The sequence below is a fragment of the Ammospiza caudacuta genome, chromosome 5 (assembly GCF_027887145.1).
Source record: "Ammospiza caudacuta isolate bAmmCau1 chromosome 5, bAmmCau1.pri, whole genome shotgun sequence".
NCBI classification, from domain to species: domain Eukaryota; kingdom Metazoa; phylum Chordata; class Aves; order Passeriformes; family Passerellidae; genus Ammospiza; species Ammospiza caudacuta.
In genome coordinates, this window is record NC_080597.1 from 16,436,731 (window position 1) to 16,462,006 (window position 25,276).

Sequence of the window (25,276 nt, forward strand, 5' to 3'; positions counted from 1 at the left end):
ATTGGACCATATTTGATTATAAAACACCATAAGAATGAGGGTCTGTTGTTTCTGGCAAGTGTTAGAGATAGGTGCTAATCTCATTTTAGACAAAACAAAGAATTAATCTCTTTCACTTACGCTTTTAAACTGAAGCAACACATTAGAAAGAAATCAGAACTCTGAACTCTGATCTACTTGAAGCATTTATTAGTTTCCACAGAAAAGTATATTAAGCATTAATTTTGAAGTCTAGCAGTTTTACCTTGCAACGTTGGACAAGTCAAGGTGTTTCTGGACTTCCAGTAACACTTCTCGGAAGAAACGCAACCGCTTTTCCTCAAACTGCTGGCACTGCTCAAATACCTGCTCCATGTTCTCCATATACTGAGGAGTGGCATTATCTAATTCTTTCAGAGACTTTTCATACTTCTCTTTTGTCTGGGGGTACAAAACCAAACTGTTAGCAATATTTTTTATTAGTGCCCTGCAACATAGACCCATCAATGCAGCAATGGCTGAGGTTTAGACCACAAGTTGCCAGGCTGCAAACTCTTCTCATGACCACTGTACCCACCTTAGGGCATAAAGAAAATTATCTAAGTAAACTGCAGAAACAGTTACAATAAACCTCCAAGCCTCTTCTCTGGCTTTTTAACAGAAACCATGATAAATGTTAATGTAAATCTGAAGTTAAAAACTAAAGGAGCTACAGAGTAAATCAGAGCAGGAAGTCTTTCAAGTTATTAAAAGTATTTGGAGATCTTTTAAAGCGCTGTCTTTTCTCCTTTAGTAATTTACATAGTGTACTGTGAGTTATGACCAAAACCCCAAACATTGCATACATCTTTGTGAACATAAATTGCATACACTGTGAGCTCAGCTAACAGATACAACCTCAGACTCTGCACTAATTTACAGAAGTAGTCCACAGGCAGGAATTAGAAGATCCCAACTTATGGAACATAACATTCCAGATCTCAGAAAAGCATTCTCAAGGGAAAAAGACATCTTTGAGGCATCACACATTAAAAGCCTCTCAGTAGCAGCACACTGAAGAGATAAAGCAAACTGTATAACAGAACAGCATTTACTTAAGTGGATTATATCAGCTTCATTTTTTAAAAATGCATTCTGCAGTCAAGAATGATGACATACTTAGCTGTCAGCAAGTTTTAGGCATCTGTCTCTGAGCTTCTTGAGTGAAATAGCTCAGCCCTCACTAGTAAATAAGTAGAACTCTGCCCTAGAAGTTTGCTGGCTTACTGTGCTTAGCGCCCTGCTGAAAGTACTTAAATTAAATAGAGGCCATACATTATTCATCTTCAGAAAAGAAAAATTTGGCAAGAACACATTCTTGGGAGAAAATTAACCTTTTGGTACAGAACTGGAACTGACTATGCTATGTGAACTGGTGTTCACAGCACATTCAGGAGGAAAAAAGAGCTTAAATATGCACAAGCTATAGGTGTGCATAAAAAAAAACAAAACCAAAAAACCATTCAGTATACCTTTAGTACATCTTGTTTGCTTCTCTCCACTTTGTCCTGTAATTTCTTGAGTTGCTCAGGATTCAGTGCTGGATCAGCTTTGCTGTTTGTTTCTCTGGATATAGCCAGTTTCTCCTCCTTGCAGGCAGCATGATAAGCTTTCTTTGCAGCTTCCACCTACAAAAGGGGTTTGAGTCTTTGCATCTGGAACAGTCTACAGCAACCATAAAAACTTAGCCATAAAATCATGTTGCAATAAAGAAATGGTCAGATTTTGTTTTCAGGATGATTTTTCTTTTTTGAGGGAGAGGGGGAAATTGTTTTCATTTAGGCCAAAGAATGAAAAACACATAAGAATCAACATAAGGAAATCATTGGAGCATTCTATCACCATACAAGAAATGTCACTTAAACAGCTTAGAGAAGTGCTGGAACAGACTCAACAAAAGCTTTACAGAAAGTCCCCAACTAAACACTTCTCACTCATGCTCATGTTCACCTGCTCCCCCTTCTTCTACCAACCTATTATTTAGGAATAATGTTATATGAGAGGGGGGAAACCCACAAACACATTTTCCCTCATTTATTTGAGCAATTCATAACTTTCACTTGCATGAAATAAGATAGTGTTAAAATGATAGCTTAAATTTCACTTTTCCCAGATTTTCACTGAATTCACCAAAATTAGGAGAGACCAAGAGAAAAATATCTATTTTCAGAGGAGGACAGAAAGCAAGAGATCTTTAAGAGAAAGGAGGGTCCAGCAGAAAGAATAGGGAGTTTACTCCCTTATAGAGATTTGAAACATTAGTATATTATAACACAGGATATCTAATACATAATCTACTGCTGTACCTCTTTCAGCTTTTTTGCCCAGGGTTTCTGAGCTTTCCTAAATCCATCTTCTGCTTCTTTGGTTTCCTTAAATCCTCCCATCATTTGCTTATGAAAGGCTTCCTTCTGCCAGTTCTTGATTTTTTCAAAATCTTCATTCATCAGTGAACCTTTTACTTCTAGATGTAGTTCACTCACTTTTTCAGCTTCTGACATAAAAGCACACCAAGCCCTTTCTACTGTTCCATACTGTGGGCCTAAACACAACAAAAAGTGTCATTCTCAGTAACCATCACCCACATGGAACTTATATTCCCAAGAAACTACCTGAAACTATTGACTTATATTCACTTGTAAACAATGTTGATGCAAACCTAGAAAAGGGAACAATTTTTTTTTCATACAAATTTAGAGTATTACAAACTTTTAAGCCAGAAAAAAAAATATTCATTTAATCTGGAGTCCTTAGCCCTGTACCACAATTCTCAGTATTCCACATGTGAGCTCCCCTTTGAACTGCCTTTAGTTTCTCAACATACTTTTTGAAGGGTGAATAACCATGGAAGGACAAACTATTCCAGAATATATCAAATAGCATCACCGTAGCCTTCCATTAGAGCAATGCCTAGGTCTTTAATTACCAGTTTTTACCCCACAGTCAGTGCCCCCTTGTTATTCAGAATCCCTTTTCAAACTGTACTGGTAATTATTGAGAAACAGACAGTTCTCTAGAACATAACTCAGTACTGGAGGCAAGATTCATCTGCTTCAGCAAGAAGCACGTGAATTTGCAAAAGAGCAGGCTTTGCTTGGTTGGGTTTTTATCCAAAAAAGCTTGGTCATTTGTCACATTACTGAGCCTTTTGCAAAAACTCCATTATAGTAAGCAGTATTTCTACTTTGTACTTACCAAAACAAAGATATATATAAAACCACTTTTTTCCATTTGAGAAAGTTGTCAGAGTTCAAACTCAGCATTACCTTTCTCCACGAGTTGCTTCCACCTTTTAGCCCATTCTGTGAGCTGCTGAGCATAGACCTTCTCTATCCGTGCCCGTTCATGAATGCAATTCATGAGGTCATTGCAAAGTCTGTGGCCATCATCAATTCGTTTCACTGTCCTCTTGTAATTCCCAACCTACCAAGAGACAAAGACTTAATTTCTGCTTGAAAGCTCTGAAAACAAGATAAATCTTTAATTAACAGAAATACTGTAAACTGAGAGTAAGAGAATATAGCAGGAAATAATCAATTATGGAATCAGGTTCATTCATCTTAAATCAATTAATCATAAAACCTAACTGAAACATTAAAATTAATCATAAATTAATCATAAAACCTAACTGCAACAATGCAGCAAAGGCTGCAAGTTGCCCTGTAAAAGAAAGTTGTTAATTTTAAAAGTAAAAGCTTTATTACATTTTATGAAGTCTGAAATGTAATTTTGGGCAATCACCACAATTGTTCTGCATTATTATTTCTTAGTAATGCTCTAGATAGTGAAGAAAATTAAGAGAAATACTACAGTATTCTTTCCCTCTTCAATATTCATTATCAAGTACCTAATACCTTAATTTTATGCTGTGTTTAATCTTTCAGGATTAATAAAACTGCAGAGACATGCAAAGGAGCATTGCAACATATCTATCAACCATAATAATAGTTTTTACGAATGCAGTCGCTGCTGAAAAACCAGATAGCAATTATTTCCAAAGTGTACTCTAGAATTTAATGTGGGAAGATACTGACAGCAAGGATGTGTAGTTACCATACTTAGAATTGTAAATACTAAAGAAAAAATCCCCCACAGTTGCTCAATGTACAACCTGTAATAAAATGAGGACATGGAGCAAAATGTACATCATATAATGAACATCCATTATATAATTAACACTCCCCTTTCACTCTTGTGCACACAGCTACGTGGAATAACAAATCTAAATGTCTGAAAGGGAAGAAAGCCTTACACTGCTCCGAGAGTCACATTTCCACTGAATTCAAGGTCACTCAGGCTGGCTTTTGTAAACATTAAACAAGACCTAAGAACTCTGTTAAGAGAACTTGCACAAGCTATTAAATATCACAGCCAGTTTCTTATCTGCCCAAACCACCTGACTGAAAAACAAAGATTAGCAGCAAGGCAGTAGATTAAATATTCAAATACTCAGAGTGTGCTAGTCATTTTTTACATTTGAATCATATCTGCTTCACATCTAACAGAGAAAAACATCCAACTTTTAGGTTCACATTTATTCAGAATTTTGTCAGCAGATGCACATGCAAGCCATTTGCTTGAGAAAAATGGTATACAGAGGAATACTCTTAAAAGTGGATAAAATCCCTATACTAACTGCTGGATGAATAAATGACTATGCTATAAATACAGACATATGCTAGGTCTTCTCATTAAAATCGGGGGAAAAAATAAAATCAAAACCATAAATGGTATGACAAAACCATTTCTCTTAGTGGCTTCAAGGAATTCATCTGAGCATGTTTCTTGGTTTGGACTAGATCCATTTCAACAGATCAAAGGAATTTAGTTAGCATCTAAGTAAGGCATTAGTTAGCAGTCACTGATTTGTCTAAAACACGTAAACAAATGCATACACACAGCCCCAGCCCATTTAAACATAAACCACAATATAACTGAAGATAAGAGCTACCAGAGAGAGTCAATGTAGCCATGTCAACTGATTGCATCTATTACCAAGAAAGTATGAAAAATAACCTTCTATTTTCAGGATAAATGGAAGTGGAGAAGTAGGCAGTTATACATATGTAATCAAAGTGTTAAGGGAATTAAATACCTCCAACAGCCTTTGTAATGAAAGACAAATCATTCATCTACTCAGAATTACTCCAGCTGTAGATTCACAATCAAGCAGACTTTCAAAACAGGTTATGTTAGCTTGGCACAACTACTGAAGCCTTATATTAGCATCAATTTGTGTCTCCAGTTGTGTACCCAGGGATTTATGTCTGTAGCACAAACATTTCCTTTCATAAATTCTCACTATTAAATTAGCATTTTAAATGGTAATATTGAATGAGAGCTGGCTGCCTTGTGGCATATTTAATCCTTTCATTCTGAGCAAACTCTAACCTCATGGTAACATCAAGCAGTTGCCAAATTTCAGGCAGGTATTCAAAAAAACTGAACTGAGTTTACCTGTGACCATTCACTGTTATCACATAAGGGCACCTTTAAAGAGCTGCATGCACACCACAGATAATTCACCCACCACCTCCTCCTCTTCCTCACAGGAAGACTGAAGGAACTCAGCATCACAGTTTAAAATCAGTATTAAGAGGAATCAGGCCCACAATAGTAGAAAATAACCTGGTATTGCAAAGAAAGCCTTTTACACTGAAATTTGCCCTATCAAGAATGCTAGAATTTTGGAAATGCAGCATTTTTTCTGTGCTCCATGACAGAGAACATAAATTATATAACTTGGCATATAACATTTTGAAAACTTAGTGGCTTCTTTTAAAAATTGCATTTTAAGTTAGGGACACTGCAATGAGACATTTTAGACATGTGGAATGTGCAGCTTGTCACTGCAGGACATAAGATTTGAGACACAAGGTCCTTAGGCCATAGAGCCAAGTAAAGGGAAAATAACTTCAGTCTTTAGGTTGTCAAGGAACTACTAGATTAACTGTAGAGAAGTTAAAACAATAAATAAAAATCTAGAAACACACTCAAGACACCCTGAACCCTGAAAAACATGAACTCTTATACATTCTTGATTCAAGACTCTTCTCTCCAATTTCTGAGGTAAATGGTAAATTCTGCAACACTTCCCTCGTCCCCTTCACAAGAAGTATTTGAGCAAATTAAAAATGAAGAATTCTTTTATTTGTAGCAACTCACCAGGAACAACACAAACAAAAAACTCCTGCGCTTCTTTGTTTCAGCCAGAGCCATTTTACATAATGCCTGGCAATTTTCAGACTTCTCAATTAGCCCTGTACAGTACACGAACATACATAATTTTGCTAGTTAGAATAATTTCCTGATCATTCTGAGCATGGCACTATTTCTTGCTAGAGAGCAGACAACTGTCTAAGATAAGAATGAAGTTATGACATGAAGTTCTAAGTCTTCATGTCCTGCACATAAAATATTTGTTTCAGAAAAGTAACTTGTAAGACCACAAACTTTCTTACCATTTCAAGTAGAAAAATAGATATTTAAAAACTATACCATTTTCATTTTAGCATCAACAATACATCCATCTGAAAGAGACAGTTTATTACATGATAACAAATTCACTTGCTGTTTACCCTTAGTTATCAGAAACACTTCAAAAGGAAATAATCAAGAGTTTATTTTTTAAAAATACCATTATAATGGTCACTTTTTGGATGCAATCAGTTCATTCTGGGAAAATTGTGATTCATAGTTTTGTGTCACTCTTTCTACCTGTTCTAATTTGAATTAACCATCAGTTTTAACCCTTTTCCACTGCAAAAAAACCCTGAGTTTTGCTGCTAATAAATCTCACTTGATCCTATTTTGCCCCATTTATCTCTTACAAGCACCATAGATGCTGTCAGGTCTCCATGTAGCCTAACCAAGAAAGCATTCCTTCTGATTTTATAACTTCCTCTCAGGCAAGAGCACAGCAATGTCACCTCAAATCCTCTGCCAGATCTAAGATTTAGGGAATCTGTAAGGTCCAGAAAAAAGCCCAGAGGCACCCTCTGATGAGGCATTGATCATCCTACAGCTGGCAGTGCAGGCAGCTTGCCTTTTACCAAGGGAGCCAAGCTCTGCCACTGATAGGTCTTGAGTGGGAATTTATCTAAGAGTTTGCATTATTCTAACATTTCACAGCACTAAACACAAAGGGAGAGTCTTAAATTATATAGGCTCTTCAATGCAACTGTTATACTCTTTTTTTATTTTAAGGCATATTCATAGAGCAGCACAAAAGCCTAGAGTGTTAAACACACCTTGCAGGTTTTTCTGGTACACTGAGAGAAAAAAGAAGAGTATTCTCATTTGTTAGCAGCCCAGAAGGTGGCAAACATTCAGCTGTTGCTAAACTCCTCTTAGGTAATTTCAGCACACCACGACAAACATTATACCACAAATACTTCAGGAGTTTCAAATGCCTGAAGATAGATTTGTCAACTCTTTTTCCAAGTTTGCAGAGCTTATTCATAACAAATCAGCCTTTATGAACTGAAACCATTCAAAAGAAACTCAACAAGGTATTTTTAGGGACAAATACTCCTAGGTATGAAACAGAATAATAAGCTTTAAAGGTTCATAGTCAAACCCACACATACCAATGGCCAACACAGGGACACACTATTTCCAGCATTCCATTTAACCACGAGGAAAATTTCTTTCCAGCTACGTCAAACGAGAAGTTTGCAAACATTTCAACCAGCTTAAACATCTACAACCACTGTGTGGTTTTTATAAATAAGAATAATTATCTTGGTGCATAATTAGCACACACAGTCCAAGCACCTATGAGCATTATCTCTGAGTAAGTTTAAGTTTATGCATACAAATTCACCCCTGGTTACAAGAAAAATCCTGAGGAAGCTCTTAAACACACAAAATCTTAAGCCAAATACACCAGTAAAGCAAACACTGGCAATGTAAATGAAAAATATTCCATTGCTCAAAGTTAGAAGGAGATTTAAAAAACAACTATGTGACAGGAATCTACTATTGCAGAATCCAAATATTTTTATCCAGAATGTTGCATTTGGGTCTTGCTTTGGTTGGTTGGGGTTTTTGTTTTGGGAAGGAGTTTTTTAGTTGTTTGTTTTGTTGGTTTTTAATGTAGTTAGGAGGGGGCAGGGGACAATGGCAATGCAAACAGAGGCTAAATTTAATTCATCCATACTACACAGGGGATCAACTTCCACTTTGAGAGGTTGAAAGTCTTATATTGCTAATGGATTGTCAGCAAATCCTTCAGAATGCAACAAAAGCCCTGTGTTCAGCACTTCAGAATGCACACCAGGTCCTGTCCTCCAAGGGAATCACTCACAGGGCTAAAATAATCCCAGCTGCAGGTTTAGCAGCTGTTCAGTGACTATTTCTGTTTGGGTAAGTAGGTGTTTGAAACGCCCCTGCAATAAATGGGCTCCATGCTGCTGATGTTAGCAGAAAGTCAGGGAGATAAGGAAGCACACAGTCTGTGAGGGACCTAGAGCTCATTTAAAGTAAGTGCCTCCACAGGCAGGGGAGCTGCTCCTTTTGATGTCTTACCTTGCAAGATATGCATACACTCCCACTTTGATCTCTAGGAACACTCACTCACTGGCTTTCTTACCCTCACAGGTATGTAACTGAACAAGAGCATTGGTCTCATCTGGCCCAAGGCATTTTTCTTTTAATAGATCCCTGATTGTGATTACCAGCATAAGGCAGGAGCTTAATAAACAGAAAGCAAACTTTATGATGCATTTTGTTAATTATTAATATTACCAAATTCTTTCATAGACATTCCAAACTACTCCAGCAGGACAAGGCCAATAGGTCTCATGCCCACTTTTCATGTTTAACTAAAGCAACACAAAGTTGGAACTAACCAGTTTTTGGACTGGTCTATTTTTGGATGCAGAAAGTGCCCTAGATGATTATGATGCATTTACAGCAGTCATGCAAATGCTTAAACTCCATATGATAGCTGAGAAAGAAACAGAAAGGCTTTCAAACTGTACCTTTTCTACTTTCCCTTGGAAAACCTGCTGCCACCCTGCCTCAGGCAATCAGCAAAAATCTTTGATTACCCAGAGCACAACATCCTTGTCAGCCAATCAAAACAGATGTCAGATTCAAAACAGGAATCCCTTCTTGGAGCATATCAACAAGATTCCTCAGTCTCTAGGATTTCCACACCCAGAGAGAGTCATGAGCTTAACCAGACACATGAAGGTACATTGAGGCTTGACAGAAAAATAAATTAGGAGAGTGAAATTTCCATCTCTTAGGCAATTTAAGACACTACTACAACTGAAACTTTGATGAAATTCTTCAGTGCCATTGTGGGAATTACCCTTCAGAAAGTCTTTTCTTAGTATTTTGCAATCCTTTGTTCTCTAAGCAAGCTATATTAAAACACATACAAAATTCTCAGACTTCTAAGGTACTTTTATGAACTAAACACCTAAAGAAATTAGAGGAGAAGAAAAGGATTTGTTCTACTGAAAAGGATTTGTCATCCTGCTAGAAGACAAAAAGCCTTAAAGTAGTATCTTGGTTTTACCAAATATGAAAAAACCACTTCCATTTAATTAAGAAAGCTGCTGCTATTTCTTTGGCACACTTAACAAACATGGATGATTCTGAAAGCCTGGGTTTTTTTCACTCATATCAGCTGTTCTGATACAAGATACTACCTCTGCCTGAGCCTTGACCTACCCACATTTTTTGACTGCCAGATCTACAGTAAGCCATTACCATGAACACAAGTTCAAACAGCAACTTCTCCAATTCCCTTTCAACAAGACAGCAATTTCCCAACCACAAATCAGAACCTGATAACAATATCTATGTTGTAATAAAAACTACTAACCTTTAGAGGAAACAAGTTACTATTTGTATTGTATTTCCAGCACTGAACTTAACTCTAAGTGCCAGAACTGGAAATTTCCATGAACAGTATTGAAATAGCAACTTAATAAAAGAAGTTTAACAGATGAAGTAATCTGCATTGACCTGCTCCATGGACAGTCTGAGCATGTGCAACCAGAGAAGGTTAGAGTAGTAAATCTACTACCAGGCAACTACAGACTCCAGATTTACATTTTTTAGTAGGAAACCATAGCAAAGGCAGTGACAGTTCCAAAAGAAACTAAAGCCTTCTAGAGTCAGCAAACTGATAGAGAACAAAGTGTTTCACATCCTAAAGACAATGAAATTTCTGTCAACAGCAATGTCAAAAGCTTTGAAGGTCACTTATCAACATTTTACTAGGTGTAGTTCTCATTAGCTCAACAGAACAACCAACTTTCTACAACTAAAAATGTTTTAGTTTCAACAGATAGACAGTGATCAAAAACCAGCTTTGACAGTCAGTTTTTCAGCTAGGTCCCACAGCCAGCCACCTCACTGTCTGCCAAATGCCTTTAAGAAAAAGATGGGCTTTGCAGCACAGTTCAAAGGTAAATAAATCTGAGCTATTTTGGAGTGTGAGGGAACAAACTCGAAAGCTCACCCTGCCAGACTGACACTTCTGTGCCACAGCCAAGTTCAAATACATTCACTGCTTGCAGCTGTGGCACTAAAACATATCAAGGTGGCTTTTAACAAACTGCAAGCTGACTTTAAAAACAAAGAAAAGATGTACTGTGTCAAAAATCTTGAAAAACTTCTAACAGGAGTATAAATGTCAGAATCTGTAGTAACAAAACAACTTCCAAACTGATTAGGAGTTCTTTACTTCCTGTGACCTGAGGCATGAAACACTCAGCTGGCACTCCAAAGGCACCACAGCTTTTCTAATCAAATCAAACAAAACACATTGATCAAATCTGTTTAACCCTTTTGAAAAAGATTAAGACCAGAATTCAAAGTTACAGTCCTCAGAAACAAACCAATCAATTCAGAACATATAAAATAGGATGGGTTTTAGACTAAATAGCAGTCAAATTTAGTTTGGATAGATGACTCCAATCCAGAAGTATCATGGGATGGCTTGGGTTGGAAGGGATGTTAAAGATCATCCAGTTCTACCTCCCTGCCATGGGCAGGGACACCATTCACTATCCCAGCTTGCTCAGAGCCCCATCCAGCCTGGTCTTGGACACTGCCAGGGATGAATCACAGCTGCTCTGGGCAACCTGTGCCAGGGCCTCACCATCCTCACAGGGAACAATTTCTTCCTGATATCCAATCTAAACCTCCTCTCTGTCAGTCACAGGCCTTGTCCTGTCACTCCAGGCCCTTGTCCAGAGTCTCTCTCCATCTTTCCTGTGGGCTCCCTTCAGGCACTGCAAGGCCACAGTGAGGTCACCCCAAAGCCTTCTCCTCTCCAGGCTGAACAATCCCAATTCCCTCAGCCTTTCCTCCCAGCAGAGCTGCTCCATCCCTCTGATCCCCTTGGTGTCCCTGCTCTGGCCTGGCTCCAGCAGCTCCCTGTCCTTGCTGTGCTGGGCCCAGGGCTGGATGCAGCCCTGCAGGGGGGCTCAGCAGAGAGGGGCACAGGGGCAGAATCCCCCCTGCCCTGCTGCCCTGGGGCTCTGGGTGCAGCCCAGCACAGGGGGGCTCTGGGTTGGGGCAGGGCCAGCTCTCACCCACAGCTCCCCAGGTCCTTCAGCCAGGGCTGCTCCCTCTGCTCATCCCCTGCCTGGATCCATCACACACAGGGATGTGCCCAAGACAGGGGCAGCACCAGCACTGGGTCTGGTTAAACCTCATGAGATTCCCATGGGCCACTGCTCAAGCTTGTCCAGGTCCCTTTGGATTGTCACTGCACCCTCAGCTTGGTGCCATCTGCAAAGCTGCTGAGGGTGCCCTTGATCCCTCTATGCCATTAATGAAGATATTAAATACTGGTTCCAGTATGGACCCCTGAGGGACACCACTTGTAACCAATGTCCCTTGGGATTCTGAGCCACTGATTGCTTCTCTCAGGATGCAACCACCCAACTAATTCCTTTTCCATCCAGCAACCCACTCACAGAATCCATGTCTCCCCAACTTGGAGAGAAGGATGTTGTGGGGGACCATGTCAAAGGCTTTACAGCAATCCACATAAATGACACCTGTACCCTTTCTCTTGCCCACTGATGGAGCTGCTCCATTTGAAAATGCCACAAGGTTGGTCATGTCATGCAAGATTTGCCCTTGGTTGTCTCAAATCACCTCCCTGTCCTCCTTGTGCCTTATCAGAGTTTCTAAGAGAGTCTGTCCTATGATCTTCCCAGGCACAGAGGTGAGTTTGACAGGTCAGTAGTTACCAGAGTCCTCTTTCTTACCCCTTTTAAAGCCAGGTACAATGTTTCATTCCTTCCTGTCATCTGGAATTTCACCTGATTGCCAAAGCTTTCCAAGCACCATTGTAACAAGAACAATCTTTGTGGTTATACATCAAAAAAGAGAAAGCACAGAAAAATCTATAAAGAAACCAACTAATTGCTATACAGAAGTCCAAAATTTCCTTTTCCTAGGATAAAGAAAGGTATAAATATCCTAGGATAAAGAAAGGTAAGCTCATGCACTATACATTAGTCTACTCACATTGCTTATGAAACAGACTGCAGTCCTGACCTTTTGGAAAGAATACACAGACAAGTCCAAGGAAACAGTAAGTAGTAGTATTTACAAAATTATGTAAAATAAGTCACCAATAGGACAAACACAAATAAGTCACCTATAATAACGATCAAATACATTTAAACAAACCTTCATGAAGGCCCTCATTTAAGGTAATTGCCATTTCTGATCATCCCTTTATCTGATTTAATTCTTTGAGTTAAAATTTGTCCAAACATAACCATCCTAGTTTACAGAAAATTTCATTCTTATTCACTCAGCTTTTATTCTTCCAGACATGATTATTTGATGGAAGACAACAGCTTGGTACAGAACAGCCAGCCAGAAATCATGTTCTACTGCCAAGTATACGATGCACAACACACATCAAAATATCCCAACACATATCAAAATATCCCTCCAGAATTCTTTTTTCCTGCCTGCCTCCTCATTTTATTTTGAAACACTTCTAGCAAGCAAGCCTGCTCAGGAAGTTATCTCAGCATCAAACAAACCACTCAGTAAAACTGAGGTTGGAAGGACCCTCTGGAGATCAGGTAGCCCAATCCCCTGCTCAAAGCAGGTGTGATAGCTCAGATTGTTCAGGATCACAGCCAGTTGAGAGACACCTCCAAGAGCAGTAGTTCTCAGGGTTCTTCTTCTACCCCTTTTAAAGCCAGGTACAATGTTTCACTCTTTCCTGTCACCTGGAATTTCACCTGATTGCCATGACTTTCCAATTATCACTTTAACAAGAACAATCTTTTTGGTTATACATCAAATGGTCTCACAGCCTGTCTGCAGCCGTCCTACAGAGAACCCCTACAACAAAAAGGGTCAAGGCTTAAAATACACTGACTTCAAAAGAGTTTCTTTATAAATAAGACAGATAGATTTAACATAATAGTAATCATCTCCTCAAAAAACTGTACTCAACAGATCCTCACTAGCATTAGGCCTTTTAGAGAATATACTGAAAAACATGGGAGATCTGCATCAAAATGTAATATGCTGTCACCACAAACAGCACAGTTCAGCAGTCCAGAAAAGCTTACATTTCAAAGGAAGTACAATATCAGATCACCAAAATTAAGCTGTGTAACATAGGTCTCTGGTAAATTCAGACAGGTTCCCCCAAGTCATTTTCATGTTTGCTATTGTTCAAACTCAAAAGAGCTCCCTCTCAAATGGCAGAAGTTTGTCCTACTGAATACAGCTAATTTGGAGAGAGTACTTACCTCCAATTGTGTCAGTACTGACACTGCCAAACGTTTCTTTTTACTCAAAGGCTTGTTTTTGTAAAAATATTTCTGCTTTATGAATTTTCCTTTCTTCAGGGCTTAAATTATTACAGCATCTGAAAGTCTCTGTCAGATTGGGGCAGTACAAATTGCTGATATTACAAAGTACTTCATATTATCTTTCTGTATGTATCTGTATGTTCTGTTTTAACACTGAGGTAAGAATATCTTGTCTCAAGAAAGCTTATATTTTTATCTAGATAAAAAGACGAGACAGGCAGTACATCCACACAGTATCTTACTTTTGTAATTTATGTACATTTACAGTAGCTTGGAACAGTTAATTCAGATTTAACACTGATCATTTTACAAGCTACTCACATAAGGCCTTCCTTGACAATAACAACTGACAAAGGTTCAATTCTGAATTCCATACCATACCCAAGTGGATGGTGCTCAAGTTTGTGCGCATTAAAGCCCTCAAAAGAAATAGGTCAAAATCCAAAAGGTAATTTTAACTCTGAAGGCTATTTCTGCAGATCACAATAACCAATGTGTCTTGTATTGTAGCTCTCTCCACAACTTACAGTGCACAAAAATCAGATTTTCTACAATACAAGTAAAAAATAAAATCAAAATATTGAAGAGAACATTTGGATTACCTCCCAGAAGCTATCACTAGAAACTTCTACTCCAACGGAATCATCGTATGAGCCAGACATTGTTATGTATGAAGAGCTTGTAAGTATTCAGAGCTTAAACACCTTCAGAATCTGTAAAAAAAAGAAAAAATATTATGAGCATTATTAATGGAGTTTTGAAGTTATGAAAAAAATTATCTTAAGCAACTTCATTCAGTATTTTGATATCTAGAGATGCCAAACAGAAAGAGGTAACCACACAGTGCATTTTGGAACAGAAAACTTCTACCCCACAGTTTGTAGCTCTTATCCTGACATAAGTTGTCCAGAAAACACTCAATGCATCTGCTTATATATATCACATTTCACTAGACTCTTGAGTTCATTTAATGATAATTTAATGATAAAATATAATTTGATGTTATTTTATTTAATGATAAAATTTCCTATCATAACTGAAAGAAAAGATTGAGCAGTGAGATGCTTACTCATTAACTACTCCACTTTCAAAGCATTCCTACAAGACAATCAGCTGACCTTTGCTTCTGCAACAGTAACCTGCACTGAGTCCTATTCCTTTTCCACCGGAAATCTGTTATACAACGAAACCCACTGAAAATATTTAAGGCCAAAATTTGTTGATTTAAAGAAAAATAAATGTCTTCTTGTCATTGTTCTATTTTAGCAAAACAAACAAACAGAAAACCCATCAGCTCCAAATTCTGAGCTTTATTAGAAATAAGTCATTGCTTTAACAATTCAGGCATTTTCACTTTTATAGACACAGTTGCAGTGAAGAAAAATATAATCTATCCTCATCAAAGCAGATGACTCTATGAATGACTGGGTATGAAAAAGGTTAGGGTTACCCTAAGCTAACATGCAAGATTAACATCAAAAACATTACTGAGACAAAAATCCAGGCACTTGCATTCACAAATGCAGTTTGTGGGCTGGAGACCAAGAGGTAGGAGAGAAAGGAAACAGCTGCCTCCCAAAACACACACACAAATCCCTCTCTGATCTCTGCAGATATTTCACCAGGTTCCCCTGTTTGGATGTCTCCTGACAAGTTTATCTTTAATACTACCAGGGATATATACAGGTAAATAGATTTTATCCACCCCTTGGTGGATAAATACTTTTATCAGCAGCCTGTAAGTTGAAGCTCCCTCCTTTTTTTGTCTTTTCAATCTTGCTTCCTCTAAAGTACCATGGTCCCTCCAAAAGGGGCTGAAAATATCTCCAAATCTGACCTTGCTGCCCAGTGGTTATGACAAGCTGCTGAGAGAAACAGCACTGAAAGCCTCCCAGGCAAGGAGAATTCAACACTAAATTAGCATTTCTGGGATACACTGAGAATAACCATGCCATAAGGGTAGGCACTTGTCCACAACAAAACCCAGCTACTGAAACAAAATAGTTCTTTGGACAGTTGCAGCACAAACATAACAAAATTACTCTGGCTGGGAAGAAAAGATGTTTCTCCTTATCATTTGTTCACCCAATTCATTTATGTAATGCAATTCACAAAAAGCTTACATAACCTTAACGCTGAATATGGAATGAAAAACCACAACAGGAACATCAATTGTTAGAATTCTATTTTTAAAAGACAGCCAAAATATATTAAGGGTTCTACAAAATGGCAAACTAGAAAGGAACATCTTATACAGGCAAATTATTTTTATATATTAGTGTAACAATCTTTAATTGTGTTATTAGTAATTACAAAAAAACAGCTTTTCCACCCGTGCTTTTACTGAGTCAAGAGGGAAAAGTTTAAACACTATGCAATTGCCAGTTTCTCTAGCAGCACACCTTTACATGGAATGTGTTCCTTCCAGATAAATTTTATCCCTTGCAATTTTTACAATACATTGAGGAAAGCAAAGATTACATCTGTGATAACACAAGTATATTTTTCCACATCCTTTTTAGACAGCTATAAAGCAGTATAAGGAGGAAACCAAACTGCAGTAAGCTTGCAACTAGCTGGACCAATTCATAAGAATGGTTTAAAATTAAACAGCCGGGCATGCCATGCAGAACAAGGCAGGAATGAGGTTCCGAAGGTTGTTGGGAAGGGTGAGAGAAGTTTTTCTCCTCTACAGCAAGATCTTTCAACCAAAGTGTTCACCGCCTTTTGGAAAAGATCCGTCTAACAGCTGCAGAGTTCAGCAACTTGGAAAAAGAAAGTCTGAAGTATAAACTTAAAGTTTCAGCCCATCCCATGTAGTCATCCATCCCACTCTCCCGAACCACACTAGTAGTATTTTTTCCCTCCAACTACAGATAAAAAAGACAATGAAAATGTTCTGAAGTAATAATACAGCATCCACTTACCTTTAACAAAATAACTTAAACTATATCATTCCTATAAATTTACTCTGAAAAGTTACATGGAAAGACTGAAAAAGTTCAACACAGGAACATTTTCTTAAAGGAACAGGTTGTGGTGACTGGGTTTTAAAAAAACCCTTTTATTCCTCCTCAACTAGAACTACATAATACATGGAGTTATCCTTTTTTTCCATAGAAGCATTAAAACGATCAGCACTCAGGAAATACTGATGGAACTAAGGTTTTAATGTGCCAAATACTATGCTGTGAGAAAGTATGAGCAAGCGTATTTAGGGAAACATTGTGAAGTCATAGCAACAACTGGTACAGAAAAACACTGTTTTTACAGCCCTACTTAAAAATAAACTGTATACTGAGATAGGAACATTAAGTGGTATGAGTCATGCTACCCTCACAAAACAAAATTATTACAGAAGCCAGGCCTTTAGCACATTTTTCATCAGGGTTTGGTCCTCCTATCCTCCAAGTGAATTTGCAGAGGTTTCACAAATAAAGTTCACTGCACTTTTTTTTTTTTTTTGTTTTGCATGGTCTTCCATTTTACTATAAAAGAAAACCTATGAACAACTACAGATGTCACATAAAATCTAGAAAATTTAGATGGATACACCAAGAAAGATGAGTTCTGCACAGATTCTCCACAAGATTCACCTGCATAGACAGAGCTGGGGGTTCTGTGGTCAGCTGGATTGCAGCAGAACCAATAACTCCATAGAAAGCAGTGTACCCACACCCACTTCCTATATTCTCACAACAGTTTGGCTTCATCCACTCTTTTTCTCCTCATTCCACAACTCCAGGCACATCTCTTCAGTGCCTTTTCCTTGTCCCCCAGCTGCTAAGCAAACAGTAGCACAGTGCTGTGGCCATCAAAAAAAGCAGCCCAGAGAAAGCCTTACCAGTTCAGAGCCCCTGCTGCCTTTTGTCACAAGCACACTTTAGCCACAAGAGCTTATACAGGCTAAAAATAAGCCACAAAGTCCAAGTGCAGAAAGTAACTCCATCCTAAACAGCACATACTGTAATAGCTACGGAAATGATGCAAACAAACAAGGCTCCAGTTTCTTGGCCCTGACTTTTAAGCAATTCTTGTAAATTAGGATACATTGATCTTTGCCACAAGGAAATGGACCTCAATAAATAAATGTGGCTTTTTGTTTTTAAGCTTCCTCTTAGGGAACATTCTAGCCATGCTTTACGCTACAGACCTTGAATTTCTTCCTCACTGCCAGTGCCCCACTGTGTGAAAAGAAGTGCTATAAACATCCTGAGGGCTTAACACACAAGGATTTCAGAAAATATTAACTAATAACGAGCAAGCAGACCTTCAGATACCACACACAAAAGCAGCTGAACACAAGATACTGCCTCTGCTCTCAAGAAGTTGGTTTTGATATTACTTTGAAAGCAATTTGCAAAATTCCTAGCTTTGCTCATGTTGAAATAATTGGGGGGGCATTTCGGTGCAATAAATGCATACTGTTAAGAAGCTAAAATAATGCAGTGAATCTCAAAATTTCTCTTAAGGTATTTTTTAAAAGGAAGATGGGAAAAAGCTTTTAAAGAAATCCTTCAGTTAAACTCCCTCAGGCTTTTAATAACAAATAGCTTTGATGAACTCTTACTGTGAAACAGGTAGGGTTATTTAAAGTGAGATTTTAACATTCTGACTTCTTTTGGAAGATGATGTTTATTTTGAAAATACATTTCACTATACTCAAAAAGAGAGCATTAAAAAAAAATCTAATTACAGTCCCATATACAATAGGCTGCTTTAAATCATCACTAAACTGTGGCCCTAGGTGACAAACTGGTGCACAACACAGAAACATCTCAGAGTGACACAATCTTCCAAGCATGATCAGCACAGGTTGCTCACAGCTTTCATACAGATGGATCTTGAAAACCACCAGGGATGGAGACAGCACAACCTCTCTGTGCAACCTATTCCAGCGATTAACTACCCTCAGGATACAGAAGGAAAAAAATGAATCCATACTTAGAAAACCAAATGGTGCTGCCACGCATTTTCTCCAAGGACTCTAGAGATGCAAGCTGAGACAGAGATGGTCTCTCAGCCTCTAGAAGGGAAAAGCACCTGGTCAACATTACCTTTTAAACTTATTTTTGGAATGACAGCATTTGTTGCCATGGATCTGACTCATCAAGATTCCAAGTTTCATGACTAAGGAGTGAATTACTTATGTGTATGTATGACTCAACTTCAATTAGCTGCTCCTAAGAACTTTCAGCTATAATATTTTTCATTATTATTCACTGAAGTCTCAGGTTTTGTTCCACACAGAAGGAAACAAGACTTCCTTGTATAGAAATAAATACAATCTATGCTTTAAGTGTGAATTACTGTGATTTGCTACCAAGTGTACCTACCATGAATATGCCCAACTGCATTCTCTGGTTAAATAAGGCAATTTAAATCTTACTTTCTTTTCTATTTTGTCCAAAGAACTTGCTCTATAAGAGTTCTCAGTTTCTTCAAGGTTGGAAACTGTTTACATAGAAAAAAGTGACATAACTTCTTTAGCAACATTGTGAAATCATGTAACAAAAGCTGTTAAGAATCACAGCTACTGACACTGTAAAGTCCATGAATTAATAAGAAAAGTAAACACAGGAAAAAAGAATGGTTTGGTTTACACATTCAAGTGACACCAAAAAACTCCATCCCCTGGGTGAAGGGAAGAAATGCATCAAACCATGATTAATCACTGCTACTCAATGCTGTGAAGTCTTCTAATTGCAATCAGTAGACATGACTGTATTTTATTAACAGAAGTTAGGCCTTAGATTTTTAAAGGTAGAGTCTCAAATTGATGGCTTGGGCCTAGCTCTTCTTTAGTCTATAAAATAGGCAGAATAGCACCCTGCTCCACAGGGCTTTAAAATAATCCCTTGGTCTCCATCGAGAAAACAACTACAGCAACAAACACTAGAGAAAAGTCCATAAAAGGAAATTGAAACACTGTTTCTTGGGGAATTCAGCCATTATGTTATAGTTGGCAGAGCCACGCACCAAATGATTTTTGGAAAGAAGTTGACAGCAACCTATTCGGTGAACCGTGAGCACTAAAGGAAGGAATCTAGGAAATGCATGCTGTTACAGACTCTGCAAGCTTATTTCCTACCAGGCACACTCCTCTGAGACTCAGAGCAATGTTTATTCCTAGATTTGCTAGTTTGGGTAACTGAATAATTTGCCACCTAGACATTTTTCAGTTAGCAAATAACATAAAATGACATTAAATAACAAAAAGCTATCAGTTCATAGTCGTCATTCATAACCCTGAGTAACATAACCCTCTGCACTTCTCAATTAAGGAAATCCTGAGTTTTAGGGTGCTTGTTCCACAACAACCTCCTTGGTATTGGATTATATTTGCCCATGCCTATGTCTGTTAAATGCTGAATGTGAAACCACTGAAAGTAGCACACATTCACTGCCCCAAATACACAAGCCATGAACACACATTCAAGCCATAGTTTCAACACACATCAGAAGATCACTGAAGAGATTAAACTTCTATGATAATTACCACATGTAAAAAAATCCCCCACAACTCTGGAGAGGAGACAGGCTCTAAAATTAAACTCTTCAGGCACATTAACACTGTGAGATGCAATCTTACAGCAGATACATTTCACGATGCATAATAAAAGGAGTAAAACCAGCCATTTTGGTCATCATGGATTATTTTATTAAATAAATGAAACTTGAAATTACTGATCAAACAACTGGAAAAACACACAGCACAGAAGTATACCTAAAACATGGGGCAATGACCCAACATTCTCAAGAAGACTCTTAGCCTGCACAATTTGTTTCACCCCTGTAAAATAAAACCGCGCTCTCGCACTCTAAAGCAGACTGGCAGAGCCCTGGAGTGAGCAGTTCTTATCTCCTGTCCTCCCTCCCCATAATTAGTGGCCAGACATGCTGGTTAGACATGCTGCTGTTACACATGCTGCATTTTTGCACATTCATGACCTGACCATCCCTAAGAGCTCCCACATGCTGTCAGCAGAGCCTCCCTCTGCATTTTTCCAATTAACCAGGAGATACCTGAAGCAGCAACATTGACTTTGGGGATTTTTTTTTTTTCTCAGCTTGACAAGCCAATGCGTGTAGATGTATTATTTTAATTGTGCAATTTTTGTTCTAACCAGGGAAGCTATTAATTGCCTTCAGAGGCTTTGCAGAGGTTTTTATTTAAAGTTAGACACTGACCACAGAAATTATTAACACTACAAAATACATGCTTTAAATGGCATAGATATACCAGCTAAGAGGCAAAGTTGATGAAGTGATGTGGGGAGCTTTAAAATATTTGCATCCATTTAAAACAATTCTTAATATTTTCAGACTATACTTTTTTTTTTTTAATCTGGAAGTAAGAGGGAAAAATCCACATTAATGTTTTCTTCACTGCAAGGAAAAACGTGCATAAAATTTGGTTTTGAGTAAATGTTACTGCCAGAAAACCAGCAGAAGAATTCAGGATTATTTGTCAATTAAAATAATATTTTAAAATAATCTTTGATTTTTCAAATCAGAGGTTTCCTACTGTTTACGATCAAGTGATTAAATTAAAACATGCAGGAAGGACTTTAATTTAATTACAGGTCTTCGCCCTTTCAGAATGTTTACTTTTGTAACACCTGTGATATCATGAACTAATTTATATGTCCTGTCAGTCTCCCAAAACGAAATTAACCATATCATCTTGCCATCCCTCCTAAATAAATAAAATTGATATAAATATGCTTTTGCGTTTGTTTCAAAAAAAGCACAAAGGCAGCAAAATACCATGTCTTCAACTTGCAAATTAGATTTTGTAAGCATTTAGTTAGCAAGAAATCTTTAACTGTCCAGATACTTTTAAAAATAAATAATTGACCCTTTAACCGACCCTTTAATTCCCTAATCTAGTGGAATGAGATGGCTTGCTATGTACACTCATAATGAAAACTTGTTTTTGTAAAATGTCAGGGGAAATGTCTAAAACATATATTTCATATTTAGTTTCAGAAGAATTTTACAACAGTGCAAAAACAAGGAGAGTGCAGAGCAGGATATTGATGGATTCTGCAGGAGAGGAGCCATGAAACAGCATTTCCAGCTGCACTGACAAAACAATTTCAGACAGCAGTGACAAACACACAACTGCTCTAAAATGACCTATAATTAATAAGCAAAATAGAACATTAAAATGAGCACTGCCTCAGACATCAAAACTTACTTATGTGACCACCCAGCATGACCACTGCTCTACTTCAAAACAGAAACCTCACAAAAGAACATAAATAAAAAGCAATACAATAACCATTCTAGAAATGGATATGTGTTGTGGACAGCAGGCTGTATGAGCTCAGAGCCATAAGTCCAAACATGATTAACACACTCTCTTACATTCAAACAAACATTACAAATCATCACATTCAGCCAAAAATACTTTTGTATCGGCTGTGACACAGTAGAGTACATTTTGGTAGGAAAAAGCAACTATGGCAGTTGTTTGCAAAGTCATTCCACATTCTGTTTACAAGCTATTTACCTGAAAAGGCATGCCTTAGTTCACTTGTATTTTTTCCAGCTATGGAGCTGGGCAGCATAACTGCACAGATAACCACAGTACCTGCACAGCACTGCCCAACCTCCATTTCCACGCACACAATTCTCTCATCAGCGTGTACTTTAGCACTTCCTGTGGGCTGACGGAAACCTTGTAGCTCAAGCTGATGCCTCTCCTCCCCCCTCCACACTGCAGCACTCAAAATAACCCAGGGTTTTCAGTCAATATATGGTTCTGTATAGCTGCAAAGCTGAATATTTGGTGTACTATAACCTTTAGGTAAGATCATGGGTGGTCCATTTTAAAGGGAAGTATTTTTAATCATACAACTGGCTTCAGTGGAAGAGAGTGTTTTTAAATATTTCAGTGAAACACGTAGGCACACTTTGCAGATGCGTCACTTAGGAAACAGATGTGTTGTTTCAGTGTTTCATAGTCAAAAGCTGTACTTTTCCATCTCAGGAAATACAGAGCTGTAGTATTAATTAATGAAATACTGACATGCATTGAATAGACGTATATCTAAACCCCTAAATGAAGGGGAAACAGGGCAGTCTTCCTGAATCTGAAGGTTGCACTGAGGAGATAAGTTTCTTTACTTGAGGAAAGAACCAATTCAGATCCCTCACCTGAACCAAATTCAGCCTGGTCTTTAACACAGACTTGTTTCCAAAGCCTAAATCACTGTTAGAAACTAAATCTGTGCATTAACAGCATGCCAGAATACCCCATTTTCTGCTTATCTTAGAGAGATACAGATGACTATGATTGGCAAAACTAGGAAGGCTGATTGGGGCAGGGGAACCTGCATGGGTGAACCCGTGAAAATCTGTGAACTCTTCAAGTACTAGTGAATTTTTCTGTCACTTCTTGGAGATATAAATAAAAGGAAATGGGGAAGTGATGGCTTCCTTACCATGGATAAAGAAAAAACACAAAGAATAACAGACCTTCCTATGGAGTGTTTCAGAAAGACATTGCTGAAGGTGAAAGAGAAGACCCCCAGTCAGTAAAATAACAGACCACAATGTGCTCATGTTATACTTGATATAAACAGTACAGAGACATCACATTTCCACACAAAACTCCTCGGAGCTGAATGGATTGTTCTCTAGTAAGCAAACCCAGCAATTTTCTAAGCTAGATCCTCAACATAAGTAGCCTATAACACCAGAAATTAATTGCAAGTATAGCTTTTGCTCAAGGAACAGCCAAAGCTGGCAAAGAACTGTACTCCAGGACTAGCACCCTAAAGCAGAAATTAAATGACCACTTCCATAACTGTTGGCTCACATCAAAGCTGGGAAAAGGCTTTAAACAGTAGTTTCCATAATTACCAATTTTTTCTGCAGGGATTATCCCCTCACTGCCACAGTCATGCTGACAAAAAGCAGGTCAAATCATCATGCAACATTCTTTGACTCTCAAAATACATTAAAGGGTAGTTCAGCATTTGGGAAAAACGCTATCAATGTAAAAATTGCTAAAGAAGATGGCCTTACAACTTAAAAGCAACATTTTCAGCTGTGACAGTCATCAGATTATACATCATTTCATCAATTTCATTTTTGGAACTGATACAAAATGTACAGACCTCTTCAGAATACAACTTGTAAATGCAGAAAGAAAACAACCACAGGCACATTTAACTTCAGCTATCCTTCTTTACAGTAAGTTAAATAAGTAATTATTCATTTAGGAACAATAAAAGATCTGTTCAAGTGTTTAAAATCAATGCTATACTGTAACAACACAAAAGACCATGTGACTGTATTCCACATTTAAGATTAAATAAAATTAATCCAGATTTTAAAGCAAACTGAATGCAGCTTCGAAAGAACTACTAGGAGAATTTAAATTGCTTGGTGTGGATGCCATGGGACAGAGAGAGAGAAATGGCAAGCGTTCCTCACAGCGGCTTGTGAGGCGTTTTAGGAAAGATGTGATAACTTGTTGACTACAAACGATTTGCAGGTGGTGTTTTTGTACTTTATTTTTCTGTTCCTCTCAAGGACAGTGCGTGAGCAAGATGTTTCTGTTAGTCAGAACCGATAGAACAGAACCGATCACACCACTCTATAAAAACTGCACGGTTCTCTGAATAAAACCGTGATGATCCTGCCTCTCACCTGCTCCTGCCCCGACCTCAGTGCAAGAGCTGGGCTGTGCTCAAGTTGGAGAGAATACTCAATACTTAGTTTCATTAACATGGTCACTGACAAAAGAAACTCTTGAATTCTATTTAAACAGATTTTCAGCTCAGTGAATCTGAGGTAAACTTTAGGCAGGTCTTCTCATGTTTCTAGGCAATTAAATTTTCTGGTCCTGAAATGGTAATTACTGTAACAAGGTCAGAAGACCTTTACTTACAACTTAGTAATCTATAAAACATGAGCTGCTGACTTAGTAGAATTAAACATTCCCTAAAACATGTAATTTTTTTTTTTTTTTTTTTTGGTAATAAATATAATGAACTGGCTCCTTACCATGTACTAAACTCATTGGTCTAAGCTACCTGGAAGTATCATACTTAAATATTAGGATCAGGGATCATATTTAATGGCCTTCCCCGTACATGCAATTTGACAAGCAAAGAGAGAAAGAGGGGGTTGTTTGTTTTGGTTTGTTTGGGGTTTTTTAGAAACCCATACAGTACACTTTCCACCTACCTTAACCATAATGCAACTGAAAAATCAAGAGTTTTCAGTGTGCAAAACAAGGAGCTGCTTTAGAGGCACATGAGATCCAGGTTAAGCAAGGGACAAGGTGAGAGTTTTTCTTTTCACTAATCTTATTAAGGGTTTAGAAAAGAAAGCACAGCAGAGCAGCCAGGCTTCCCCATGATTTTCAGCAATCTGAATACAAGTTATGTGACTTTACACAGCTCTCATACACACAAATC

The 25,276-nt window shown here is 38.0% G+C and overlaps 1 protein-coding gene across 7 annotated transcripts in view; it reads right to left on the bottom strand.

Annotated features, from left to right (window-relative positions):
• The window catches only part of PACSIN2 (protein kinase C and casein kinase substrate in neurons 2), a 56,317-nt gene that overhangs the window by 13,416 nt on the left and 17,625 nt on the right, over window positions 1–25,276 (bottom strand). For 5 of the 7 annotated variants that reach the window (XM_058804877.1, XM_058804883.1, XM_058804881.1 and 2 more), the window contains exons 2-6: window positions 14,441–14,551; window positions 3,285–3,441; window positions 2,325–2,560; window positions 1,491–1,646; window positions 245–420 (exon numbers count right to left, since the gene is read on the bottom strand). In XM_058804877.1, the coding sequence (XP_058660860.1) occupies window positions 245–420; window positions 1,491–1,646; window positions 2,325–2,560; window positions 3,285–3,441; window positions 14,441–14,500 (785 nt within the window). In that variant the 5' untranslated portion in view covers window positions 14,501–14,551. Of the gene's footprint in view, window positions 1–244; window positions 421–1,490; window positions 1,647–2,324; window positions 2,561–3,284; window positions 3,442–14,440; window positions 14,552–16,765; window positions 16,855–22,356; window positions 22,456–25,276 lie in introns of those variants that run through there. The other 2 variants (XM_058804879.1, XM_058804878.1) reach the window with 2 other exon arrangements.